The sequence below is a fragment of the Pleurodeles waltl genome, chromosome 12, assembly GCF_031143425.1.
Source record: "Pleurodeles waltl isolate 20211129_DDA chromosome 12, aPleWal1.hap1.20221129, whole genome shotgun sequence".
In the NCBI taxonomy this organism is placed as follows: Eukaryota; Metazoa; Chordata; class Amphibia; order Caudata; family Salamandridae; genus Pleurodeles; species Pleurodeles waltl.
The window spans coordinates 636719876-636735864 of record NC_090451.1 but is presented as its reverse complement, the minus strand read 5'-3'; the positions used below and the strand labels follow the sequence as shown (position 1 = coordinate 636735864).

The window sequence follows — 15989 nt, the reverse complement described above, 5'->3', positions numbered from 1 at the left end:
AGCTTCCACATCTAAACCCCTGATTCCGTTCAGTGATGCGGTCACGGACGTCTTTTTGGGTACCTGGTCAAAACCCAGCACAGGCTCTTCTGTGAATAGGATGATTGCCTGTTGCCATTGCCCTATACCTGGAGACTCAACCTTAATCATCTAACACCATACCCCTGAGAGCTTGGTGGTCCAAGCCTCAACTTCCAACCACGCATTCCCTACAGCTTCCCTTGACAGGGAATTCAAGAGGCTGGACTCATTTGGGAAGATGTTTTCTTCCACCAGCCTGGCATTGTGGTCCGTGAGTACTGCATGCCTTTTGGGCCATTATTCTCCCACACTGTGGGACACAGTTGTGCAATTGCTGCCACTGTTTTCGGAGGAGGGCTGGCCCATACTCCCTCAGGCGGTTGCCAAATGGGAGAGACGCAGCAAAGTTCACACTTTGTTGCGGACTTGACACAACTCAGTAGGCAGAGGGGTTTTCATGACAGTGGCCCTAAAGCAAGACACCTGGCTGAGGAAGTCTGGTATTTTGGGGGATGTCCAAGCTTCCCTTATGGACATGACCTTTACTGGCACCTGTCTCTTCGGAGACTTGGCAGATTCTCAGGCTACAGCTAGGACCTTGAGCTATGTAGAAGCCCCACCCCTGCGCCTCCTTCCCACTCTGCCTTTTGCTCCTCTTGTGGTTACAGAAAGGGCTTTCAATTGTGTCATTTCCTGCTCAGCCACCATGCTGCTCATGCTTCCCCAGCCTCTGTGTGGACGAGGACATGATACCCGCAGACTTTGTGGGTCAGATGGCCAGTGTGCCCCCCTCAACTGCAGCAGCCTCCAAACCCTCCTATTCTGCTCCTTTACCACCATGGGCACCCACTTGGCAGGATTCACCATCACCCGCCCCACTGGCAGTCCATAACATCGGACAGGTGGGTTTTGCAGATTGTCCAAAGGGGGCTACTCCCTCCCCTTCAAAACTTCCCCTCCTTCTGTGCCACCTTTACATGACTGAATGACAGAGAATCATCGGTCCCTTCTCCCCGAGCCAGTCGTGGATCTTGACCAAGGGAGTCATAGAGTTCCAGTGCCAGAAGTAGACTGTAGTTGTTGTTCCTGCTACTTTCTGGTTCCCAAAACGGGCAAAGGCCTTTGCCCTATTTTAGACCTACGAGCCCTCAATCTCTTCCACAAGGAGGAGAAATTGAAATTGCTCCTGTTGACTCCGGTCTTGTCTACCCTGGACCCAGGAGAATGGACTGTAATGTTGGACTTCCAGGACGCGGACTTCACATCCTCGTACTGCCTGCCCACAAGTGTTACCTGCAGTTTATGGAAGGCTACGAGCATTTTCAGTTCACTGTGCTTCCTTTTGGCCTTACCAGTGCCCCTCTGGTGTTCACCAAAGTGATGGCAGTAGTTGCAGCTCATCTGCAGAGATCATGGGTGCCAGTCTTTCCCTATCTCGATGACTGGCAGTTGAAGGCAAGCTCTCTCCAAGCTGTCCTCTCCTGACAACAGCGGATCTTCTGCATTTGCTGGGGTTCACCATCAACATGCCGAAGTCACACCAACTCCCTCTCAGATGCTCCCCCTTCATTGGAGCTGTTCTGGACATAGTGAAATTTTGGGCATATCCTCCCGAACGGCACGTACAGAATATTCAGGCTGTGATACTGATGTTTCAGCCTCGGTCCAGTATTTTGGTGAGACAGACCTGCTAGTAACCCATGTCTGTTGGCATATGCTGACTCTGCAGTGGAACCTGAAGTTCCAGTAGTTGCAGCATCAGGGTAATCTCTCTGACATGGTCAAGATCTTGGAGGGAACTGCAAAATACCTTCTTTGGTGGCTAATAAACCGCAGTTGGGTAAGAAGCAGACCCTTCTCCATCCAGATCTCACAGTAGTGACATATGTCACTTATGGGATGGTGCGACCATCTTGGAGAGGTGGAGTTCAGTGGAATCTGGCCTCCGGTGGAATCCGGAATCCACATCAACCTGCTGGAGCCTTAAATGATCTGACTGGCATTGAAAGCCTTTTTATCCTCCATCAAGGGAAGGCTGATGCAGGTGTTCAGACAACACAGCCGCCATGTGTTATTGCAATAAACAGGGTGGGGTTATGGATCCTTTTTCAAGGGAGACTCCACCTCTGCACATGTCTGGATCAGCAGGGCATATCTCTGGTGGTTCAACACTTAGCGGGCTTGTTGTACACCAGAGCAGATTAACTCGGCCAGAGATACCTAGCAGAAGGTGAATGGCGTCTCCATCCGGAGGTGGCGCAAAGTCTCTTTCAGCATTGGAGGAAGCCTTGGTTAGATCTGTTTGCCTCTGCTGGGATATCGCAATGACAGCAGTTTTGTCTGCTGGAGATTCCAAGGTGGCTCTTGCTCAGACTATTTTAATCTCAAGCAGTTTAGGCCTCCTGGATGCCTTTCTGCTCATACCAATCCTGCCCAGAGTTCTCAAGAAGATCAGGAATAAACAAGCATAAGTCATACTTGTGGCTCTAGATAGGGGAACAGATAGTCTGGTACCTCAATCTACTGAGCATGGCCATTGATCTTCTAGTCAGACTGCCCCTTCAGGAGGATCTTCTATCACAGCAGCAGGGGAGGATTCTTCATCAGAACCTGTCCAATCTCTGCATTCTTGCATGGAAATTGAGTGGCGACAGTTGACTGCTTTTGACCTTCCTCTCCAAGTCTGTAACATCACCTTGGCAGCTAGGGGTCCCTCCACCAAAACAGTACACGCCTGCCGTTGGAAGAAGTTTGTGGCATGATGCATAGAAAAGTCTGTTGATCCACTTCATGCTCCTCTACATAACCACTTCATGCTCCTCTACATAACGTTGTTCTTTTCGTTCTTGCCCTTGCCCAGCAGGACTCTTTGGGCACTCTTAAGGGATGTTTATCTGCCATGTCTGCCTCCTTGTGCTTGTCTGATCACTTAGGTTCCTCGTAGCTCTTACTCATCTCTTCCCTCCTTCCCCATTAATCATATTTCAGAGGGACCTTCATTTGTTTTGAACCTTTCGAGCCTCTCCACAATTGTTCCCTCATGCTTCTTACATTGATAACCGCCTTCCTTGTGGCAATCATATCTGCCCATTGAGTAAGCTGCATGCCTTGTCATCTCAGCTTCCTTACCTTTCTGTATAGCCTGACAAATTGCTTCATGAAGGCCAATTATTTACCCTGCCTACTTCATACACGCCACCACATCCTTCTGAGGAGGAAAGACTCCACTGCTAGGACCCAAAAAGAGCATTGGTATTCTGTCCTGATTGTGAGTTCTGGGTGGACGACCAACTCTTTGTGGGGTATGTAGGAGCAAAGAAAGGTCAGGATGCAGAAGCGAACCATCTCTCATTGGACCATACTCTACATCAATATCTTCTACGGACTGGCCAAAACACAATCTCCTGAAAGCTTGCAAGCTCATTCCACCAGAGCTAAAGCTGCAACCACTGCTTTAGTGTGCAGAGTTCCTGTCCTGGACATCTGCCAGGCAGCAACGAGGGCCTCTCTGCATGTTTACCGAACATTACTGCCTGTAAAGTCCAGGTCTTTAGAGGTCAACATTTTGCCCACTAATTCCTGGAGGACTTTCTCCTTTGAAATTGGTTCACAGACCCATCTCCGGGGATAGTATTGCCCAGCTATCTTTTAAAAAAAAAAAACAATTTGTCGGTCAGATGAACACGTTAATTACCTTTAACGCATTATTTGGTAGACAATATCTAGCTGCAGACCCATCCATCCTCCCCACTCTAGGGACAGGGACTTCCCTTTCAGGCCTTAGTTTTGAGACATCAGTAGTTCGTGTTTTTCATAACTGCGCTTTTCGCATGAAAAGGCATGAAAAGGAACATACGTCAATGCTACTGGGTGGCACTTGTATAGGTACCGTGATGTTATTTCTGGCACGGACAACGCTGATGGATGCAGAGCTGATTGATCCCACCTAACAGCACGCAGGGGTGCTGCTCACAAAAAATCTATCTGATAGACTTCTATCTGCAGATTTCTTACCTTAGAATTTCCTGCCATCAGCTTGGATCCAGAATTTTTTGCTGAGCAATACCCTGTGCACGCTGGCTGGTGGTGTTCGGATCCGCATGGCGTCGTTGGAGCCGCCTGATGTCAAGGTCGCCTATAAAGGCACCACCCCGGAACGCGTACATCAGTTCTTTTCCTTCTGTGCCGGTTAAGTGCAGGTCTGGATTCGAGCTACCCTCTGCTTTTTTTTTGGTCAGGCCTTTTTTGACCTTTTTGTTAAAGCTTTTTCAAGTCTTTGTGAGGAGGACATCGAGGAAGACTGGGTTCAAGCTGTGTGGTGCATGTCATTGTGCCATAGCGGTGACGGACCACCATCCGGTATATGTCTGGTGCCTCGACTGAGACCACGACTTGAAGTCGTGTTCCGACTGGTGGGCCATGGCCCAAAAGCTTTAGAGAGAGGTTGTTGCGACTCCTAGGAGGTCATGTCACGATCGAAGAGGTCGTCACTGGACCGTTTCTGAAGCCCTAAGTCCTCTTCTTCGCACTCAAGGTACTCTGGGAAGAGGCACAAAAAGAAGCTGTTCAAGCAAACTTCGACTTTGCCATGCCCATCGGCCGACGAGGCTTCATGGGAACGTCGGCATTCCAATCACGGTTCCTGGGAACCAATGCCAGGGCCGACTTCAAGCCTCCCATCCCACCTTTCCGGGAGCCAGAACGACCCCCACTCAGCTCAGAGTTTTAAGATGCTGTGGGCCACCCCTGCTAGTGTGCCTTCAGACCCCAAGGGGCAGCAGGGGCCCCATCGGATTCCACACTGGCGGCTTCAGTATTGTTGGGGACACAAATATCCGATACTGGAGCAGGAACAAGACAGTGCACACAGTGGGACTCCTCTGGCGTCGTTACTGATGGCAACGCTCCACCGGTTGTGCCAGCCCCATCCCCATTCCAGATGATCCGGAGCCGTAACATTGTACGGCGCCAACAGGGTCAAGATCAGCGCCCAAGGCTGATTTTGATCAGCCAGATACAGTTGAGGAATGGGAGGGGTCTCAGGACCATTTAGATTATTGTTTGGAGCATATGGACTGGTATGAGGAACTAGGGGAAGCCAGTGGACTGGATACTTCTCCAGATACAGGGATGCTCTCACCTTCTACTGGGGCTATGGAGGAAGGAGCTTCATATGCTATGATGGTGGGTAGGGCAGCTGAGGTCTTGCCCCAAGATTTGCCTACAGTGCCTGTCAGGACTTACCTCCTTACTGAGGTGCTTCAGCTGGGGATTTTCACATGGGAACCAATGTTACCCTTAAGCCCTCACTGATGTCCTGCTGGAGACGTGATCCAAACCCAGCACAGGGGCTCCTGTAAATAGGACAATCGGCGCCGCCATAGCCCAGTTCCTAATGATCCTAGTTTCCTCACCCAGCACCCCACCCAGGAGAGCTTGGTGGTCCAGGCCTCCACTTCCCATGGTGCCTTGCCTTCCACTTCCCCAGATAGGGAATCCAAGAGGCTGGATCAGCTTGGTAAGAATGTTTTCTTCCTCCAGCCTGGCATTGAGGGTCTGTAAACACCTCATGCCTATTGGGTCATTTTTCCCATACTTTATCGGACACTGTGGCACAGCTGCTGCCCTAGGTCCTGGAGGGCGTGTGAGACACTTACAAGCTGTTAAAGATGAGAGAAATGCAGCAAAGTTACAATACGGTGTGGTTTGGACACAACCGACTAGATGGATAGGGCGATTTCTTCGGTGGCCCTTCGTGGCCACACCTGGCTCCGTACGTCTGGCTTTTCGGGGGATGTTCAGGCCAACCTTATGGACATGCCCTTCGATTGCTCACGCCTATTTGGACAGAAGGCAGACTCGCCGCTTGAGCTGTTCAAGGGGACTCGGCCTACGGCCAGATCCTTGGGCCTCTTGGCACCAGTTGGCCAGCAGTCTGCCTTTCGAGGCTTCGGAAGCAATGTGGTACCACGCCACCATCCTGTCAACTCAGCATCCAGTGCAAGGACGAGGTTGTGGTACCTTCAGACCCAGAGGGTCTAGCCAGAAGTTGGCCACCACCCAGCCCCCCTCCTCTGCAGCGCCCAAGTCCTCCTAATATAATTCTGCAAGACGAGTTGCGCCCAATTGGAGAGAAGTTTAAATTTCATCTCCCTCACTGGCAGTCCATAACATCATACAAATGGGTCTTGCAGATCATACAGAAGGGGTATTCCTTTCTCCTTCCAGTCTCACCCTCCCTCTATGCCTCCATTAAAAGAACGGCTGATGGAGGAACACTTAGTCTTCCTCCACGAGGAAGTTCCAGGTCTCTTGGCCAAGGGAGCCATAGAAAGAGTCCCATTGTTAAAAGTAGGCAGTGATTGTTATTCCTGCGACTTTGATTCCCTGGAAGAACAGGGATCTTCGCCCTGTTCTGGATTTAAGGGACGTCAATCTCTTCCTCAGAAAGGAGACATTCAAGATGCTCACTTTTGCTCAGGTCTTGTCTGCCCTAGACCAAGGAGACTGGATGGTACCGCATATTTTCATGTCCCCATCCTGCCTGCCCACAGGCACTACTTGCAGTTCAAGTTTACTGTGCTCCCCTTCGGTCTCACCAGTGCCCCTCGGGTGTTCACAAAAGTGATGGCAGTGGTAGCAGCTCATCTGCGCAGGTTAGGGATTTCAGTCTCTCCCTACCTCAATGACTGGCTGTTGAAGGCTCCTATGCCTAAGGATCCCATCACCCACCTTCAGACTACGGCGAACCTCCTGCATTCGCTGGGGTTCACTATAAATGTGCCAAAGTCACACCTGACTCCCTCAGAAGCTCCCTTTCATCTGAGCTGTTCTGGACACAGTGCAGTTTCGGGCATATCCTCCCAAGCAGCGACGCAAGGATATTCAGGTTATGATACCGATGTTTCAGCCTCTATCCTGGTTTTCAGTAAGACAGACTTTGAGGCTGTTGGGCCTCATGGCCTCCTGCATCCTGTAAGTCAAACATGCCAGATGGCATATGAGGCTCTGCAGTGGGACCTGAAGTTCCAGTGGACACAACATCAGGGCAATCTCACCGACACGGTTCAGATCTCGGAGGGAACTGCAAAAGACCTGCAGTTAGTGGTTAGTGAACTGTGATTGGGTCAGAGGCAGACTCCTCTCTCTTCCCTGAATCAGATCTCACAGTAGTGACAGATGCATCGCTTGTGGAATGGGATGGCCATCTAGTAAAGGTGGAGATCAGAGGCCTCTGGACTCTTGCAGAATCCGGTCTCCAAATCAACTTACTGGAGCTACGAGCGATCTGACTGCCATTGAAAGCATTTCTTCCTTTTGTAAAAGGGAAGATGGTGCAGTTGTTCATGGACAACACTATTGCAATGTGGTACTGCAACAAGCAGGGCGGTGTGGGGTTGTACACCCTTTGTCAAGAGGCCTTGCATCTTTGGACATGGCTGGAACAGCAGGGCATAACCCTGGTGGTTCAACACCTGAAAGGTTCTCTGAACGCTAGGGTGGACAAACTCAGCCATCTATGCCTAGTGGATCACAAATGGTGTCTCTACCGAGAGGTGGCGCAAGGACTCTTTCAGCAGTGGGGGGAGCCTTGGTTAGATTAGTTCGCCTCCACAGAGAACGAGCAATGTCAGCAATATTGCGCGTTGGAGTTTCTAAGGCAGCAACCGCTCAGCGACGCTTTTCATTGTGAGTGGAGTTCAGGCCTCCTGTATGCCTTTCTGCCCAGAGTTCTCAAGAAGATCAAGAACAACCGGGGCAAGTAATTCTAGTGGCTCCAGACTTGGCACGGAGAGTCTGGTATCCCGAGTTTCTGGGGGGAAAAAAGCATTGATCCTCCGATCAGGCTGCCCCTTTGGGAGGATTTTCTGTCACTGCAGCAGGAGAAGGTTCTCCACTCCAGCCTGTCACCTCTGCTCCTTCATGCGTGGAGATAAAGCGGCAGCAATTGATGGCTTTTGACCTTCCTCCCGAAGTCTGTAATGTTATTTTAGCAGCCAGGTGTCCATCCACTAAAACGGTATACGCCTGCCGTTGGAAACGCTTTGTACATTATTGTGCCGAAAGATCTGTTGATCCTCTTTCTGCTTCTCTTTCTGATATCCTTCTCTTTATACTTCCTTGCCCAGCAGGTTTCTGCCTTGGGTACTCTCAAGGGCTATCTTTCGCCATATAAGCATTTCTTCAGCTGCCTGATCAGCCTTCACTTTTCAATTCTCCTATTGTACATATATTTCTTAAAGGGCTTGTACATATGTTTCCCCCTACGCTCTTTGTTATACTTCAGTGGAATTTAAATCTTTTCCTCACATTTCTCATGTGTGCGCCGTTCGACCCCTTACCCAACTGTCCCCTCTGGCTGCTCACCATCAAGACAGCCTTCTTAGTGGCAATAAAATCTGCCAGGAGGTTGAGTGAGATGCAGGCTCTTTCATCTGATCCACTTTTATCTCACTATGTTCACAGACAAGGTGGTTCTCAGAACTTGTGCCTATTTCCTCCCCAAGGTGGTGACCCCATTTCATCTGGGTCAGAACATCAACCTGCCCACCTTCTTTGCTCCACTGCATCCCTCTGAGGAAGAGGAGCAACTCTACCAACTGGACCCAAAAACAGTGTTGTTGTTCTACCTTGACTGCACAAAAGAGTTCCAGGTGGATGACCAACTCCTTGTGGGGGTGTATGGGGAGCAAAGAAGAGTTGGGTAGTGCAGAAACAAACCATTTCGTGCAGGGCCATTCTTTGCATTAAAATCTGCTACTCGTTGGCGAAGAAGCAGTCTCCTGAGGGCTTGTGGGCTCATTCCACCAGGGGCAATGCTGCTACAATTGCACTAGCATAAGGTGTTACAGTCCTGGATATCTGTCAGGCAGCAACGTGGGCGTCTTTGCATGTTTGCAAAACACTATTGCCTGGACAATCAGGTCTGGAGAAACGGACACTTTACCCGTTCGATCCTACAGGACTTCCTACTGTGAGAAGAATTATCTGCAGCCCACCACCAGGAGGTTATAGTTTGGGTAGCTATTCTAAGACGAGGAATCTGCAGCTAGAAGTCTCTATGAGATAAACAGGTTACTTACATCAGTAACGCATTATCTGGTAGAGACTCTATCTAGCTGTAGATTTCTTACACCCACCGATGACTTCCCGCACTGTGGATATGTCTAATAGAGTTAGGATTTAGCCCTTTCAGGGCCCTAGTTTTTGCGCAGACGAGCTGTTAGTTTAATCCATGACTCTGCGCTTCTGGCGTGGAAGTTTGTGGGTAAAAGAACTGACGTACCCATGCCGGGGTGGTGGCATGATTTCACAGACAGCTCCAATGAAGCCACGCGGATCAGAGCGATGCCACCCGATGGCGCACAGGGTACTGCTCAGCAAAAAATTCCGGATTCCAAGCTGACACCAGGAAATTCTAAGGAAAGGAATCTGCAGCTATCTAGTCTGTACTAGATAATGCATTACCAAAGGTAAGTAACTTGTTCTTCAGATCCAGTCTGACACCTGGGGATAACTCAGAGGCAAGGAATGTGCAGCTAGATAGTCTCTACCATATAAGTTGTGACTGAATTGCCCTTCCTTCAAGAGGTAGTGTTAACTAGGTACTGCTTTTGTTGTATGTCGCATTCCATGTAGTCTTAGGAAGCCTCTTGCAGCTAGGAAGTGAAATTAGCTGCATGGCTATGCATCACTGTGCTGCTGAGTTTTGTAGCACCCAAGCTTTTCACCTGTGCTGACAGTACTTGTGGCAGGTTAGCTTATGTCCTCCAATACTCTTCATCATGCAATTCTCCTACTACTATGATTTGCAAGTTCTACTTTACCTTGAGGTATCTAGACTCGTTAGATTCCAATTAATTGGCATCTTTGGATTTTCACATTTATATCCATATCAGTGTGGAGTGAAGGACAGCCATGCAGGCTTCACCTCTTGCATACTGTAAGAATTGTTTACTGCAAGATTAAATCTTAGACAAAGCTGTTTAGTGCAGTCTCAACTTGAATGTTTATTTGGAATACAAAGCTGCTGGAGTATGGGTCATTTTATATAATGTAACTAATTTGGTAGCCCGTAATTCTAAATGTTTCTGCAGTTTTCCTCAAGTCCCTCTGTATGCTTAGGCTGTTGGGTGGCTGTGTAGTTGTCCAGTATTTAGAGCTAAGGATGAAACTAAATTGGCAAGAAATGCTTAAATTCGTAGTGTGTGGCTATAAAAAAATGCTCTGTATCGACTGTAAAGCAGTTCTCCCCTATGCTTTGGGTATAGAGTGAATGGTGCAGAGGTCTGAAACAGAGTCCAGAGGACAGTTTGACCAACTCTAGCTCAGCTACCTTGCAAGAACATCCACACAATAACCCTTTGTGAATGTGTTGAATGGACCAGGTGGCAGATATAAAAATGTACGTTTGTGTGTTGTTGGCTTAACTCTAATTTAACAGGTTTGGATGTATTTAAAAAAATCGAATGGCTGTTCAAGTCTCCATACTTTGGTAATATGAAGAAGTGCCAAAGTTAATGTGGTTATTTCACTAGTTTATGGTTGGCATAATTTGAAATTCTGGTAGGTCATTAAGATCCGAAGCAGTGTATGTTTGCAGTGTTAGATCTTATGGTTTGACATGTGACAAAAGATAACATTAGTTTGAAATATCATTTTCAAGTTACTCTTTAGCCTTAAGTCCACTGCAGTGATCTAGGTTTTAGGCTTTAGTGGTAGAACTGAAGAGGTACAGTCATTCTTACATTTCTGTCCAGTGTCCTACAGACTTCCATCTCCCACGTGGGTAAGATGGTGATAACAGCAAGTCACACTCCGTTTCACTGGCCTTGTCATGGTTGTGTGCCTACTTCAGTTTGTGGATAGAATGATCTGCTGCTATATTAGTAAAGCAGTACAGGAAATTAATAATATCCTTGTCCTAGCTATTCGTTTTGTGACCTAGTTTTGAGCACCAAACTATATATATATATATATATATATATATATATATATATATATATATATATATAATATTTTTCCTAACATCAGTTACTTTACCTCTTTGCGGGATGATACTTGGGTGGTTGGGTAGTCACTAGGATTGGGTTATCAGCCACAAGGCTCAGATGTGGTGGAAAGCTTATATTATTCTGCTGTGAAGTGCAAGATTAATATGATCTTTTTTCTTATTTGACAGAGTGCGGCTGGACCTCGGACGCAGGGCAACACAATCCCACAGAAAACTCAGGCCAGCAAATCTGCTTACAACAGCTACAGCTGGGGGCCCAACTGAGAAAAGCTCGGGAACGGAATACAGCTCTGATCTACTCTCCTGCTTTTCAAGGAAACATTAAGACAACCAAACTACACACACAAAGGATGTTAAAAAATGAAAGTCTGCAAAACTGCTCTTTAAAGGAAACTTGTCTGCAGGTTTCTGGGAAGCGCAGCAGCCTGTGGGATCCATCTGTGTCTGAACCCACTCACCAGAACTCTTATGTAATATAGAATTTGTATTCTTTCAGTCTGTTTTCTGCATCCTAATTATGAAGTGCCCAATGCTTTATTGGGGGGGTGGTTTTTATTTGTTTTTTTTCCTCCTTTCCATGGCTTGAAGGAGTGGCAGCAGGCACACTCCCTGTTGGCCAGATTCCCTTTATTACTAGGAATATGACTGCTAGGTATCCATTGTATGATGAGTTTAGTGGAAGTGTTTTTGTACTGTGTTCTAAATTTAATGGATACATGTGTCTTGTATATATATATAAAAAAAGAAACCACCACAAAGAACTGGCGTGAGCTTTTCTTACCTCGGCGGTGCTCCACAGCAAAAATCCTTCCACAGAAGAGAGCACGCATATACATATATATATTTCCTGCAAAATACCCTATTTTATCTAAAAATCCCCATCATCTAAAAGTCTATCTATCCTGCCCCTCCTCCACGACTGACAGTCCCTTTCTTTCCATTATCCCTTACCTCACTGTTCCCTTCTTTTTGTAGCTGTTCACTTTCTCCCATGGAGGATCCTTCCTCCATTACATAATTCCCTAACCCCCTCTCATCCTGTGACTGAGCTGGAGTGTTTATTTTATTTGGTCTGTTTTCTGTTCTTTCCTTCGTCTTTTTTCAACCAGTCACTTTCAAGAGAAATGAAGTCTTTATTTACTAAAGAAAATAAAGGTCACCCAGTGATGTCTGGATTTTTTTAATAACCTGCTCTTCAGCCTCCTGTATTTTTCTGTGTGGGTGCAGTGTTTGAGGGTTTAAGTATGTAGAAGACATCCAGAATTAGATGGAAGGAAGACTTGCAGCTTTTCTAAACATGTTGGGCGGGATGGAGTCCACAGAATGTGTGCATGAGTGGTGGGTTTGTAGTGTCACTCACTCCTTTCCTAGCTTATGTTTGTATACAACATCTGTACAGCTATTGTACACAAGATCTTGGATCATAGTAGACTTTAGGGATTTGCAACTCATATTTTTGAGGATTTGCCTACAGGAACTGTTTCCATATTTCTTCATTGTTTTATACATCTTTGAAGAAGTTATTTCGGTTTTACCCCTCCAATGTAATTTTTCCTTCAAAATGCCTTCATTTTATGTGAAGTGCCCCTCCTGGGAGAAAAAGAATGTTGTTTCTGATCCACACTCTGATCTTTCTGATAAACTTCTAACAGCAGATTTCTCACCTTATGAATATCCTTGTAGGTGTCAGACTGAATCCAGAAGATCCTCAGGAGTATCCCTAGGCACTGGTAGGTGGCTGCACGTCAAGTCGTTCTGAGCCGGATGTGTGCGGACATCAGTTCCCTTCTTTCTTCAACCGATACTGATTTGAAGCTACCCCTCGTCTCACTTGAACACCTTTAGAAAAAATTGTCAACTCGGAAATCTAGTGTTTAAATCCTTTGAGGAATGTTCCCACCAAATGTTTCTGACTGAAATACATGTGGCGCCCGTGGTCAGACCATCATTCAAATGCCTGATGTGATTGCGTCTAGATGCACCTCAAGGACTTTCAAGACTGGAAAGAGAAATTCAAAAATGGCAGTTACTTACAGAGGTAGTGCAGGGACTGTTTTGAGAATGAGAAGGGCCCTGGGTCGATATTTTCACCACTGCACTGAATGCACAATGTCAGCTATTTTGCATGTTGGAGTTTCCAAGGTGCCTCAAATTTGAAGACTCCTTCCGGGTAGAGTGGAACTTTGGACTCCTGGACACATTCCACCAAGTTCTGAAGACCAGGACAGACAGGACCCAGTTGACCCTAGGGACAATGGATTGGCACAGAGACAATAGTATTCTGAACTCCCAAGCTTGAGCATTTTCTACTCTGATTAAGTTGCCTCTTAGTGAGTATTTCCTGTCACAGCAGTAGGGCATCCTAAACATCCATGCTTGGGGGATTGAGCAGCAACTTTTGACTTCTTTTGACCTACCACACAGTCATAATGTCATCTTGGAAGCCAGACGTCCCCATAGCAAATCTGTGTACTGCTGCCATTAGCATATATTTGTGGCTTGGTGTTCAGCTAAACAGTCCATCCCAAACTGTCTGAAACACTTCTGTTTCTTTTGTCCCTTATCGAGCAAGGCCTTGTTTTGGGTACTGTTGAAGGCTACCTGTTGGCTCTTTCAGGCTTCTTACAGTCGCCAGACCAGCCATTGCTATATAAATCACCTGTTGTGAAGTGTTTAATCAAAGGGTTACAACATATATCGTCCATCCCCTTTTCCATTTGTTATGCCCCAGTGTGATGTTAATTTGGTCCTCACATTCACCGTCTGAGCACAGTTTGAGTCCCTACCAGTTCCATCAGGCTCCTTACCCTGAAACATTTTGTCACTAGAACATTGGTGCAACAGGCCCTTTCTGTTAACCCACTCTTCACCACGTTCTATCTGGACAAGAGTGTTCTTAGGGCTTGAGCCTCTTTAATCCCAAAGGTAGTGATTCCCTTTCATGTTGAGCAAAACATCACCCTTCTGGCTTTCTTTGCTCAGCCTCACCCCTCTGAGGAGGCAAGAATGTCACCTGTTCGTTCCGACTAGGGCTCTCGGCTTCTACAGTGATCACACCAGAGAACACTGGGTGGATGATGAGTTCATTATTAGGTCTATTGTAGTAAAAAAAGGCAAGGCTGTGCAGAATAGGTCAAGCTCACAGTGGATTTTCCGCCGCATTAACCTCTGTGCTGGCCAAAAAAGTTGCCTCCTGAGGGCTTGCTACCTCATACCAGGGCTAGTCTGCTACCGCTCCATTGGTATGTGAAATGACTGGCCTCAACGTGGTCTGGCTGCTACATAGATTTGACTACGTATGTTCACAATGCACTGTTGTGGAGACAAGCAGGTCCTTTGGGAAGTCCTTTTAGTTTTTCGGTTCACAGATTTGCCACTTAGGAGGTATTGTTTGGGTGTCTATTCATAAGGTGAGAAATCAGAAGAACAATGCTTTTTCTGCTAGAAACTCTTATCCGCATAATTTTCACTGACACTCCCTGGTCCGGGGACTGGTTTTGAACCTCAAAGATCCCAATTTAGGAATCTGCACACTGGTCACCATCAATCTGATTGACTCTGCAGGAGTGGAATCATCGAGTAAGCAACTATCAGCGAGCATGTAAGTATATGTGGGACCTATATAGGCTTGTGCACATCACATCCGGTGCCACCTGCTGGAACTCCGGGGTACTGCTGAAGATTTCATGGCTCCAGTCTTACACCTGGTGGAGTATTCACATGTTGAGGAATCTGTGGTTAAATAGACTCTCTACCAGAAAAAATCTTACCTAAGGTAAGTAACTAGTTTTACAACCATTTACATATTCTACAAAGAAGGCGAGTTCTGATCTAAAATGACAAAAAAGAGGCCTTAAGGCTCATAAAGGCATTCACCAAGAAAACTGGGAGACAGAGTGCAAAAGAGATGAAGCAAAGAATGCAAGTCGGAGGGAGATCCCTCAAGTGAGTACTTTTTTTGGGGTCAGGACTCCCATTGCGGGAGATGTAAGGAAAAAAAAAAAAAGGAAGCCATCACTGCTCCAGACACATCAGAGAGAACAGGTTGAAGTTGAGGCAGGAATCAGCATCAACATGCTCACCGTCAAAGGCCAGTTCAATAGTGCAGCCAGGTAAGTCATCGTTTTACTTTATCGACATACACTAGTGACTTAGAGACTATCACTGACAATATTTTAACCGAAGCAAGCGCCTTCAAAGGCATCAATCACTGTTACAGCGGTTGCTTGAAGATTGATGGTACTGTAAGTACCGAGAGGCTCAACATCAAGGCATTTCAACACAGCAGTAGTCTGTTTCTCCTTGTGGGCATCTTTCTTTTCAGGGTCTGTAGGAAAGTGCCTCTTTTTGACATGGACACACACTCACACTCACACTCTCTCTCGCTCTGCCCTCCTCTCTCCTATCTAAGTGAAGTACCTTACCACACTACCACAAAATAGAGCATAAGAATTATCTCTTTTTGCCACTATCTTACCTCTAAGGGGAACCCTTGGACTCTGTGCACACTATTTCTTACTTTGAAATAGTATATACAGAGCCAACTTCCTACACATCAATCAGTCCATAGAATTACCAGTTTTCTTTCCCCCAACCAGATTCTGTAGCAGAAAGGGGTCTACACACTTGGTATTAAAAGATCTCTTATGAATTTTACAGATAGAACCAAAGACTTTAGAAAAACAAAAAAACTTTTTCTGGCTTTTTAAATGCCCCATAAAGAAGAGTGTATATCTAAAGGAAGTATACCTGGATTAATAGTGAAGTGTATACAAACTTGCTATGATAAAGCCAAACGACATTTACCTACACCACCTAGAGCACACTCCACTAGGAAGAAAGGTGCATATATGGCATTTTTAGATAACATACCTATAGCAGATATGAGGGCGTGGCTTGGTGCTCATGGAGTGAGCAGCCACGAGGAAGAGCTCCGGCTCGGGATCTCTGATAA

At 46.7% G+C, this 15989-nt stretch overlaps 1 protein-coding gene across 25 annotated transcripts in view; it reads left to right on the top strand.

The window, feature by feature from the left end:
* Nucleotides 1-12222, top strand: part of UBAP2L (ubiquitin associated protein 2 like) — a 756258-nt gene extending 744036 nt beyond the window's left edge. For 13 of the 25 annotated variants that reach the window (XR_011200006.1, XR_011200008.1, XR_011200009.1 and 10 more), the window contains one exon: nt 11204-12222. Coding sequence is in view for 19 of the 25 variants with exons in the window: in XM_069218134.1 (XP_069074235.1) it covers nt 11204-11299 (96 nt within the window). In the remaining 6 variants the exon portion in view is untranslated. The remainder of the gene's footprint in view (nt 1-11203) is intronic. The other 12 variants (XM_069218121.1, XM_069218133.1, XM_069218125.1 and 9 more) reach the window with 3 other exon arrangements.
* The last annotated feature ends 3767 nt before the right edge of the window (nt 12223-15989 follow it).